At 33.5% G+C, this 12847-nt stretch overlaps 1 protein-coding gene across 9 annotated transcripts in view; it reads right to left on the bottom strand.

Annotated features, from left to right (window-relative positions):
• Nucleotides 1-12847, bottom strand: part of TSGA10 (testis specific 10) — a 140719-nt gene that overhangs the window by 92217 nt on the left and 35655 nt on the right. For all 9 annotated transcript variants that reach the window (XM_074403994.1, XM_074403983.1, XM_074403997.1 and 6 more), the window contains 3 exons: nucleotides 11240-11410; nucleotides 11077-11154; nucleotides 9678-9829 (listed from right to left, as the gene is read on the bottom strand). In XM_074403994.1, coding sequence (XP_074260095.1) covers nucleotides 9678-9829; nucleotides 11077-11154; nucleotides 11240-11410 — 401 coding nt within the window. The remainder of the gene's footprint in view (nucleotides 1-9677; nucleotides 9830-11076; nucleotides 11155-11239; nucleotides 11411-12847) is intronic.

The raw sequence follows: 12847 nt of genomic DNA on the forward strand, positions 1-12847 counted from the left end.
TCTGAGTTTTCAAGCCTATCTCGAAAATCGTATCTGTATGATTCTATTTCTAGAACATTCTTGAAATTACAAAATTGCAGAGTTGGAAAACAGATTAGTGTCAGGTTTAGGGATTGTGGTGGGGAAGAGGAGATGTGACTATAAAGGAGAAGCATGAGGGATATTCTTGTGGTAACAGACTTTTTGTGTCTTGAATGTAGTGGTTGTTACATGAAACTACACGTGTGATAAAATGACAGAACTATAAAGAAATATGCACACACATTGAACCAGTGTCAGTTTTCTGGCTTTGATCTTGTACCATAGTTATATAAAATGTAATCACTGTGGGAAAGTGAGTGAGGGGTATACATCAACTTCTCCGTATATTTTTGCAACTTCCTACAAATTACAAAATTATTTTAAAGCAGTAAAACAAAAAAAAAGTACTAGACTTAGGCTGCAAAATTACAACAATTAAACTAAATCTCTGGGGATGAGAATCAATATCACTTTTTTTTTTAAGCTCCTCATTTGATTCCAATAAGCAACCAAGGTTGCTAAGGAATGATATGGTTTGGAGGTTTGTCCCCTCCAAATCTCATGTTGAAATGTGATTCCCAATGTTGGAAGAGGGGCCTGGGAGATGATTGGATCATGGGGGCAGGTCTTTCATGAAGGGTTTAACACTCTTCCCCTGGTGATCAGTGAGTTTTTGCTAGTTAGTTCACATGAGATCTGGTTGTTTAAAGAAGTCTGGAACCTCCCCTTTTCTCTTGCTCAGCCCTTGTCATGTGATGCATTGGCTCCCTCTTTGCCTTGCACCGAGATGGTAAGCTGCCTCAGGCCCTCACCAAAAGCAAATGCCAGTACCACGCTTCCTGTACAGCCTGCAGAACTGTGAGCTAAAATAAATCTCTTTTCTTTTAGTTACCCACACTCAGGTATTTCTTTATAGCAACACAAGAATAGACTAATAGAGCCTCCTGGTGTCTCTTCACTCAGGGGAGCAAAGCGTGAAAAACTGGCAAAGCAGCTATATATGAAGCAGAAAATGATAGTGTTTTTATGGCATCAGAGTCTCTCCCATCTCCTGATACCATGAACTCAAAGAGGCTGACATTATCTTCACCCAAAAGCATCATTTTACACAATAACTTATACCTTCATGGAAAAATGTGTTCCAGGGCCAAAATCGTAAGACATTTGAGAAGGCCAGTCATTTAAAAACAAAACACACTGATTATAAAATCAAGCAGAAGCAGGTATATTAGAATAAATGTATCCAAAAAATTAGCCCCAAAAAAAACATTAAAATAAAGGAGAAGCCAGGCATGGTGGTTCATGTCTGTAATCCCAGCACTTTGGGAGGCCAATGTGGGAGGATCATTTGAGGCTGGGAGATCAAGACCATCCTGGGCAACATAGGGAGACTCTGTCTCTACAAAAAAAATTTTAAAAATTAGCCTGGCAAAGTGGCACGTATCTGTGGTCCCAGCTACTTGGGAGGCTGAGGCAAGAGAATCACTTGCACCTGGGAGGTCAAGGCTGCAGTGAGCTGTGATTGTGCCACTATACTCCAGCCTGGGCAATAGTGTGATCAGTCTCAAATAAAAAATTATTAAAAAGTAGTATTTTTTTCTGGAGGTTCTAGAAAACAATTTTTAAAACTAAATAAAAGTGCTAGATATTAACAGTATGAAAAAAGACAAGGAAAAAGCACAAATAACAGTCTTGAGAAATGTAGATGAAGTTAAAAAAATATATGGTGTAAATAGGAGAATGGATACACCTGATAAATGAATTAGCACACTGACAATCAAACTGAAGAAATTTCAGAAAAACGAAACATTAAATAAATAGAAATAGAAACATGAAATAAATTAAGGACTTACCAAGCTGACTTTGAGACTTACTACAGTATTCAAGATGGTATGACATTAGTGTAAGTATCAACACATTAGACTAATAAAGCAGAATACAGAGAACAGAAATAGACCACAGATATATGGTCATTTTTTAATAAACATATCAAAGTAATCCAGTGGGGAAAGGAAACAATTAATGCTAAAACAACTGCATTGCCCTGAGTAACAAAATATTCTGTACAACAAACACCCATGACAGGGTTTCACCTACATAACAAACCTATACGTGTACCCCTGAACTCAAAAGTTGAAAAATAAAATAAAATGAACAACAACAAAAAAAAAACAATTGTATTGTTGTGTAGACAAAAAAAAAAAAAAAAGAACTCTGACCACTACATGACGCCATACACAAAACCTAACCATAATGTAAAATTACAATGCTTTTGGAGAAAGCATGAACAAATATGCTAAAAGTTTTAACCAATCCTAGTAATCAAATCCAACAAAGTCAGAATCTACTATGACCACGTGGTGTTTACCCAGGAATGCCAGGTTGGTTTACAATTTGAAAACTAATCAATAATAACTCATCATATTAACAGACTGAAAAAGAAAAAAATTATGATCACATTAACAGATGCAGTATAAGCATTTGACAAATTCCACTTTGACAAAGAACACTCAGAAATTACAAACAGAAGACAATTTTTCCAATCTCATAATAGGCATCTACGAAAAGCCTATAGCTAACATTACAAAGACGAAAGGCTGAATTGCTTTCCTTCCAAAATCAGGAACAAAACAAGGATGACTGTTCTCATTCTTCTGTTCAGCACTGTACCAGAGGTTCTATCAAGTAAATAAGGAAAGAAAAAGAAACACAAGGAATTAAGATTAGAAAACAAGTGAAACTCTTTGTTCACAGATGACATAATAATCTACATAGGAAATCTTATAAAATCTACCAAAACTGAGGCTAGATGTTCAAGACCACCCTGGGCAACATAGCAAGACTCTGTATCTACAAATGGCACATACAAAAAGCACTCAACATCATTAGGAATCAAGAAAATACAGATTAAAACCACACAATGATACCTCCTCACATCCAGCAAAATGGCTAAAATCAGAGACTGAAAACACTAAATGTTGCCAAGGACATGGGTGGAACAATTTAAACTCTTATACAACCTTTCTCAAGTGGGGTTCTTTGGGGAAAAAAACTAGATAAAATTAATTCAGTGACTATTTTCTCAGTTCTCTCAAGGATAGCCCAAAGCTAGTACGATTCTAGATTCCTGTGAATCTAGAAGAGATGATAATTCAGTGTAGTAATCCCCTCTTATCTGTGTTATCTGTGGTTTCTCTTTCTGTGGTTTCAGTTACCCACCACAGTCAATTGAAAAGAGACCACATTCATATAGTGTTTAAAATATGCGGTTATAATTATCCTATTTTATTATTAGTTATTGTTGTTAATCTCCTACTATACCTAATTTATAAATTAAACATTATCATAGGTATATATATTTAGGAAAAAAGACAATAGTACATATAGGGTTCAGTACTATTAATATCTGTGGTTTTAGGCAACCACTGTGGGTCTTGGAACACATCCCCCATTGATAAGAGGGGACTACTATACATACAAAGGTATCTTAGCAAATTACAACTCAATTCTCTCAAAGGCCTGATTTTAAAGGGCTACATTATAAATTGTTACTTGGACTGTAAAATCACACAGTCATAGTGGAAAACTGATCATTCCTTATGAAATTAAAACACATGCTTACCATGTAACCCAATAATTCTACTCTTTTTTTATTCAAGAGAATAAAAACATGTCCATAAAAAGGCATATGCAAAAATTTTACAGCAGTCTTACTCATTAATTACAGCTAAAAGTGGGTAACTAATCCAAATATCTATCAATAAAATATTAATAAAAACATGTGGTTTATCTATACTACGGACTACTACTTCGCAATTAAAAAAAAAAAAAAAGATTGGGGGTAGGAAAATGGTAGATAGTAGGCAGGACTAATTTAAAGCTCCCACTCAGACAAACAGAGCAGTGTGTGGAGATACACAGTGTGAACTTTTGCTCCAAGAACTACTGCAGGAACATACCAGGGAAGCCAAGAGAATCCACAGACCCTTTGAAGAAAGGTGATTGCTCCTGCAGGACCCGAGAAACAGCCCAAATACTCTGAGTGCCCAAAGTGTGAAAGTGGGAAAGGAGGATCATCCACTCCCAAACACACACCTTCACTGGGGAACCTGAAGGTCCAGACCACCGGAGAAGGATTTGACCTTACTTGAAGCTCATGAAAATGAATACCAAAAGAAACTTGTATGGCTATGTTAATATCACACAAAAGAGGTAAGAAAACATGAGTAAAGAAAGTCACTTAGTAATAGAAAAATTCTATTATATGCACCTAATAACATACCATCAAAATATATAATGAAAAAGTTGACAGTTCTACAAAAAAAATCTACAATCATAGCAGAAAACTTTAATACATGTCAGTAATAGATATAAAATACAGTATGAATATAGAATATTTGAATAACATAGTTACAAACTTAATAAACAAAAAACACTGCTCCCAACGACTTCATAATTTCTCAAAAATGCACAGATCACTACCAGAAACTGAACATATAATAAAGGTCACCAAATGTCAGAAAAATGAAATATAACATTATGTTCTGCAAAACAATGTAAATAAGCAAAATATCAGTCACAAAAAGATAATTAGAAATTGATTATAGTTTTAAACATTTAAAATCACGATAAATAACAAATAGATGAAAGTAATCATAGTTGAAATTAGAAAAATTTTTATACAGAAAATAGTAAATATTAAAATCTTTAGAATATATCTAAAGAAGTATTTTGAGGACAATTTATGGCTTTACATGTTTCTATTGAAAAAAATGCAGAAAAAAGTAAAAATGTAAGTATTCATCTGAAGAAAATTCAGGAAAAAAAGAAATCTAAAGAAAATAGAGGAAAGGAAATAATAAGAACAAAAGTTAATGAAATAATAAAAAAAAAAAAAAATAGAGAGGATCATAACCAAAGCAAAATGTTGGTCTTTGGAAAAAACTAATGATAACCACTAATTCCAGAGTAGAAAAACAGGAAATAACCACAGACTCTATGTACATTAAAATATTTATAGGATATTATAAATAACACAAACATCTTTTTAAATTTAGACAAAATAATAAATGCTTACATATATATATACTTACTGGCATAAGAAGAAAATTCTAATTTTTAAAATTAAACAAATGAAATAAAACCTTCCCTTAAAAGATGAGATCTAAATGACTTTATTGGTAAGTTCTACACCTCCAATCTTATACAAAGTGTTCCACAAAATGACAGAAGACAAAATGAATTAAAAAGAATATTATAGTGTGGGTTTACATTACCTTGATATCAAAATCTGATTTAAAAAAGCCATAAGGTAAATTATCATCCAATGTCAATTATAAAAAATAGATATAAATATACAAAGCAAAAATAGTAGTTAACATAGACCAATAATAAGTAACAAGCATAATATAGCATGACCAATCTGTATTTATTCTACTCTGTAAGGTTGGTTTAGTATTACCAGTGTAAGTTCACATTTTAACAAAATAAAGGAGAAAAATAATGTAACCATTTAAATATATGAATAAAAATTATCAGATCAATTTCAACATTCACGTATGATTTTTTTAATACTTGGGCAAAATAAAAATAGAAGAAAATGTTGTTGAATCTAACATTACATAGTTATCGAAAAAACAAAAAATATATTAAATAGTTAATTAGAAGTAATTCACAATATAACAAGACAAGAAAAATAAAATGTATGAGAATTACAGAGGCTGAAAAAATAATACTTGCAGATAACATGATTCTATGTAAACAAATGGAAAAAAATCTTCTGTAGATGGGTTATTAACATTAATGAAAAGTTAGCAAGACTGTTGGATACCACACCGAAATACAAAAATCAATTTTATATACCAGCCATAATTTTTAAAAACAATTAAAATAAAATCAAACCTAAAGTTAGTAAAAGGAAATAACAAAAATCAGAGCAAAAATAAATGCCATATATCACAAGGCCATAGGTAACACATTAGTGAAAAGCTAAAATCTTTTCCTCTAAGATCAGGAACAAGGATGTCCACTCTAATTTTTATTCAATATAGTACTGGAAGTCCTAGCAAGAGCACTTAGGCAAGAAAAAGAAATAAAAGGCATCTGTGTTATCCGTGGTTTCTCTTTCTGTTGTTTCAGTTACTCATCACAGTCAACTGAAAAGAGAGAGATCACATTCATATAGCATTTAAAGTATGTGGTTATAATTATAATATTATGCATTTTTTATAAAGGCATCCTAATATAAAAAAAAAAAGAAGTAAAATTGTCTCTGCTGGCAGGTGATATACTCTTAGACAACTCTAAAAGCTACACCAAAATATTATACAACTAAGAAACAAATTCAAAAAGTTTCAAAATACAAAATCGACAAACAGAAATCAGTCACATTTCTATACAATAACAGCAAACCATATGAAAAAGAAATTAAGAAAAAAATCCCATTTATAACAGAATCAAAAAGAACAAAATACCTAGGAATTTAACCTAAAAGTAAAAGATCTGGACACTGAAAACCATATAAACTATTGATGAAAGAAACTGAAGACACAAATAAATGGAAAGGCATACTGTTCTTTAATCAGACGAATCAGTATTGTTAAAATTTACAAACTACCCAAAGCAATCTACAAATTCAGTATAATTTCCATTAAAATTCCAATGGAATTTTTCACAGAAATAGAAAAAAAGCATTAATTCATATGGAACCTCAAAAGATCCCATGTAGAAAAAACAACCTTGGGCAAAAAGAACAAGGCTACAGACATCATGCTTCCTTATTTCAAATTTTATTAACAAAGCTAAAATAATCAAAATAGCATAGTTTTGCACCAGCACTGCATTAGTGTTTCAATATTTACATAGTCTCACCAACACTTGGTATGTGGTATCTTTTGATTATTAGGAAAAATGCAGCTGGAAAAGCTGGAAGAAGAAGAAGAAGAAGAAGAAAGAAAAAGAAGAAGAAATAATAATTAGATCCTTAACTTATACCATACACACAAAAGTCCATCCAAAATGGATTAACAAATCAAATGTAAGACCTAAAACTATAAAACACCAAAAACAAAACAGAAGGAAACTCCATGACACTGATCTTGGTAATATTTTTTTTTTTGCATATGGTACCAAAAGCACAGGAAACAAAAACAAACAAGGAGGCCTACATTAAACTAAAAGGTTTCTGCATAGCAATGGAAACAGCAAATGAAAAGATGACCCACAAATGGAAGAAAATATTTGCAAAATGGATTTCTGATAAGAGGTTAATATAAAAAATATATGAAGAATTTATGCAATTTAATACGTATACAAATTACCTGATTAAAAAATGGGCAAAGGACCTGAAGAGACATTTTTCCAAGGAAGACATTCAAACTGCTAACAGATATATGAAAAGATGTTCAACATCACTAAACACCAGGGAAATGAAAATCAAAACCACAATGAGATATCACCACATACCTTTAAGGACAGCTATTATCAAAAAGACAAAAGAGAATATTAACAGGGATGTGGCAAAAAGGAAACCTTTACACAATGCTGGCAGGTATGTAAATTGGTGCGGTCATTATGGAGAAGGGTAAGGAAGTTCCTCAAAAAATTAAAAATAGAACTGCCATATGATCTAGCAACCCCACTTCTGGGTATATATGCAAAAGAAATATAATCACTATCTCAGAGAGATACTGCACTCTCATGTTCATTGCAGCATTATTCACAACAAGCAAGATATGGAAGCAACCTGTAACTATCAATTGATAAATGAATAAATAAATTGTGGTATATACACAATTGAATATTATTCAGTCATAAAAATAGAGGAAATATTGCCATCTGTGACACATGGATGAACCTGGAAGAAGTGAAATAAGATAGACATGGAAAGACAAATACTGCATGATATCCACTTATGTGTGGAATCTAAAAAGTCAAACTCAGAGAAACATAGTAGAAGGGTGGTTACTACATATCAGGGAAAATGGGGAGAAGTTGGCAAAAGAATACAAACTTGCAGTTATAAGAGAAGTAAGTTCTAGAGACCTGATGTACAGTTAATAATAATGTATTGTACATTTGAAATTTTCTAAGAGAGTAGATTTTATTTTAAATATTATCACACAAAAAAAGTAACTCTGTAAAGTGATGGATATAACAATTAGCTTGCTTGTGGTAATCATTTCACTATATATATATCAAAATATAATGTTGTACATCTTGAATACATATAATTATTATTCATCAATTCTACCTTGACAAATTTTTAAAAAGATTTTTTTTTTTTAAATTAAAAACAGAATTATCACATGATCCAGCAATCCCACTGCAGTGTATTTATCCAATAGAATTGAAATCAGGACCTAGAGGAGAGATCTGCACTCCCATGTTCACTGTAGCATTATTCATAATAGCCACGAGATGGAAACAAATGTCTATAAACACATGAAGATATAAAGAAAATGTTATATAAATACAATGAAATGTTATTCATCCTCAAGAAAGGAAGAAATCCTGTCATATGCTACAACATGGACCAACACTGGCATTATGCTAAGTGAAATAACACAACCAGAGAAGGTCAAATACTACTCAGTACTCCACTTACGTCTCTTAATAGTTAAATTCAGAAACAGAAAGTAAAATGGTAGATGCCAGGGGCAGACTAGAGGGAGAAATAGGGAATGCTGTTCAAAGGATACAGAGGTTCAGTTATGTAATATAAAAAAACTCCAGAGATCTGCTTTACAACACTGTTCTTTTACTTAACAATACCAGTTTATACACTTAAAAATTTGTTAAGAGAGGCCAGGCCGGGTGGTTCACACCCATAATCTCAGCATTAATATTAAGTGTGAACTACCATTTTTCTTTTTTCTTTAAGTTCCAGGGTACAAGTGCAGGATGTGCAGGTTTGTTACATGGGTAAACATGTGCCATGGTGGTTTGCCACACAGATCAACCTATCACCTAGGTATTAAGCTTTTATTATTTTTCAATGTTCATAGATGCAATGAAATTCAACCTTACTGAATCTGTAGAACCTCTGTTTCTCACATCAACAGATACTAAAAGTAAAACCACTAACGAACAGGTCTTCAAAAACTCATTCTCCCAAGCTTACTGCTGTAGGCTGCTTCAACTGCTATCTTCGGCTACCAAATAAGTACATAAGAAAGGCTAACTATAGTACTAAGCATTCAATTAACAGATGTTCCACCACATGCTCCTATTTCTCTGTTATGGCCTTTCATTATATTCAAAATCACCCTTTTTCTAAGCAACTGCCAAACCTGTGCTTTGTGTTTTCTTATACTGTTCATATCCAAGAATAGAATTTAAAGTTATAAAGGTAAATCAAAGTCAAATATATTCCATACCCAGAAGAGCTCTGTAAAAGCTATTTCAGTTAAAAGTTGAAGTTTTTTTGCAAATGTAAGGTAAGAATACTAAAAGAGTGATTCCTAGTTAAGTGTAGCATTGCCAGTCTGTGACTGAACTCAGGAATTGTTTACTGCATGTTGAGGTTCCTACAACTGCTTAGCAATAACCCTCTGAGAAACTGAACTTAACAAATAATTTTCATTATAAAATATACTATAAGCAGCAGAGCTGTAGCTATAATAAACTGTTGGTTGTTTAAAGGTAATTTAGTTTACCTCAAAGAGTTATTCTCTGCTTTTTGTCTGCCGAGTTCACTTTCAGTATCCATTGCCTTTCTTGCTAGTGATTTCATTTCTTTTTCCACAGTGCCTATGGTTTCCTTCATCAAAGTCATATTTGACATTTGCTCCATACGTTCATCATCAAGCTATACAAGTAGAATGACAAGGTTACTGACATCACGAAAAACGCCTTAGTAATCTTCCTAAAGGGACATACTCCCTCTGTACAAATTGGTTTATGGCAAGATTGACATGAGATGATCAGGTTAGACCTAACTGCTGTAGGTTTTATGGATAAGCTGTTGCGAAGTAGGACCAAGAAGAAGCCACTGCAAAGCTTTTCTATAAAGCTTACCACAGTCTATCAGTCTGTATTTTTCAGTCTGGTTCAATTTTACTATAGTATACATATCCTATTTGCAAAAGGATTTTTTGCCCAATATTAATAAATTATGTAGGATTACATAATTGTACATTATCATGTAGGATTATAAAAATAAAAAATGTTTTCTCTTGTCTAGTATTTTTCTTTTTTTTGAAATGTAGTCTTGCTCTCTTGCCCAGGCTGGAGTGCAGTGGCGCAATCCTGGCCCACTGCAACCTCCACCTCCCAGGTTCAAGCAATTCTCCTGTCTCAGCCTCCCAAGTAGCTGGGACTATAGGCACATGCCACTATGCCTGGCTAATTTTCCTATTTTTAGTAAAGACAGGGTTTCACCATATTAGTCAGGCTGGTTTCAAACTCTTGACCTTAGGTGATCCACTTGCCCTGGCTTTCCCTAAGTGCTGGGATTACAGGCATGAGCCACCACGTCCAGTCCCTGTCTAGTGCTTTTTATTCATTATAAATATAATGAATGATTAATTTATAAATATATTCTATTTGTTAATAGAAAGTTAAATTCCCTTAATTATGTTTATATAGTGACAATATCATCAATACATATTCATAGCATATAAAATCTTTAGGAAAAATGTGATGTTTCACATTTAAACTCAGTTTTAATATATTTTGCTTATAATTTTTACTTCATAATTTTCTCTACCTTATCCACTCTTTAGGTAGAAAAAACCATTTTCTTTACATCTGGCAATATTATCTTTAACAAAATATGGAGATGAGAAGGTTGCTAAGATCCCTGAAAATTAATTCCTAATGATTTTTTTAAGTACATACTTTGCAACCTAACAACAAAAAAAATTTACTCACATTTTTAGAAGGAAATAAGCAAGTAAAAAAGTGACAATTTACACCATAAAATACCTTAAGTATTTTAGGACTATAAACACTATCTTAGAGAAATAAAAAAAACTTCTCTGAACACAGAAAGCGGGGAAAGGGGAAAGCCATTGAGTGTTTATAGCCAGAAGAGTTTTTTTTTTTTTTTTTTACATTATGAACTGTACACTCCAGCTCCTCTATCCTTTGTTCCAGGTGAGCCTTCTCATTAAATGCTGTCTCTTGAGCAATCTGTTTAAAAAGCAAAAATAAAGTGAATTCAATATCCCTGCATTTGTGTTTCACATATGTTCACATAAATAAAATCCTTTCCAACCTTTAGCCTTTCCCTTAGACTATCTCGTTCTGTGGTCATTCTTCGTAAATCAGTGAAGGCTACATCTCTTTCAGTCTCCACTCGCCGAAGAATAGCATGTGCTGTTGTTGATTTAGGATTCTTACAGCTTTTCATCATTTCTCGTCGAAGTCGGGCAATTTCTTCCTGTGCCTATTATTGAAATCATAGAATTTGGTTTAACAAGCTTTAGAAAACATAAATATAGCTATCTTATATCTAGGCAGTAAAAAGGCAAACCTATATCAACATGCATGCAGCAGGGTAATGGTATAAATTTTAAAATGAGTTTATACAAATATATGAAAATGAATTTATTTAAATAGAAGTTCATGTTACAATATCTTTGCCAAAAGTTTAAACTAAAATTAATTTGGAAGAAGTCATTGCAACAGAGAATGTTTTGCTAAGAAATATATTTGGTATACTCTATTTATTCATTTTGTGGTATAAATTTAAATTCAGCACAATTTAGGCAGACTACTGGTTTAATGAATTTTTTTTTTTTTTTTTTTTTTTTTTGAGACGGAGTTTCGCTCTTGTTACCCAGGCTGGAGTGCAATGGCGCGATCTCGGCTCACCACAACCTCCGCCTCCTGGGCTCAGGCAATTCTCCTGCCTCAGCCTCCTGAGTAGCTGGGATTACAGGTACGTGCCACCACGCCCAGCTAGTTTTTTGTATTTTTAGTAGAGATGGGGTTTCACCATGTTGACCAAGATGGTCTCGATCTCTTGACCTCGTGATCCACCCGCCTCGGCCTCCCAAAGTGCTGGTATTACAGGCTTGAGCCACAGCACCCGGCCCGGTTTAATGAATATTATCATAGTGTTTCAGTCTTTCTAAATATAAATGTATATGCCATTTCTATGTCTTGATTACTTTTACCCTGACAGAAAGGTCCACCAATCCTTACTGATAAACCAACATACTCTCTGCACATCTGTTCAACCATCCTTGGGTCCCAAATCTATTCCACACCTGCAGATTATTTAATATCCTAGTTTGCTGCACACATCTCCTTATCTTCCTTCTCTTGATTTTGATCACTGTCTATTTAGATAGTCTCTAAGCCTCAGAGGAGAATACATTACTTCTCAATTTACATAGCTAAGCCTTCACCAGAAGCCCAAGCCTCAGCTCCTAAAACGTCTTCTATGATCTCCCTGACTCAATTATAATTACTTCTTCTCATCTAGAATAGTGCCCTCTCCACTGGCACTTTCTCCCCTGCCTTCTGTCATGTACAGGGCTCCCTTATCTTGAAAACCTGTCACTTGACCTGCTGACCCATTTACCAACCTATGTCTCTTCTTCCTTTTGACACATTAAAAAAAAAGTCCCATGGTCTGTAACTATTGCCAATAGTTCCTTACCATCTACTCTATCATCCCAGAATAACCTGGCTCCCACCCTCCTACCCTCTGTGGAATTTCAACTAAAGACCTAACCAAATATAATGGCCTTTTTTTCAGTTCCTGTTCTCCTTGAGATTTCAGTGGTATCTATTGCTATTTACAACATCCTTCTTCTTGAGATTCCTTCCTCCCTTTTAACACTGTTCCTCCCTAGCTCTGTCATCTTTGTCTCTT

The sequence above is a fragment of the Saimiri boliviensis genome, chromosome 1, assembly GCF_048565385.1.
Source record: "Saimiri boliviensis isolate mSaiBol1 chromosome 1, mSaiBol1.pri, whole genome shotgun sequence".
Taxonomy (NCBI): Eukaryota; Metazoa; Chordata; class Mammalia; order Primates; family Cebidae; genus Saimiri; species Saimiri boliviensis.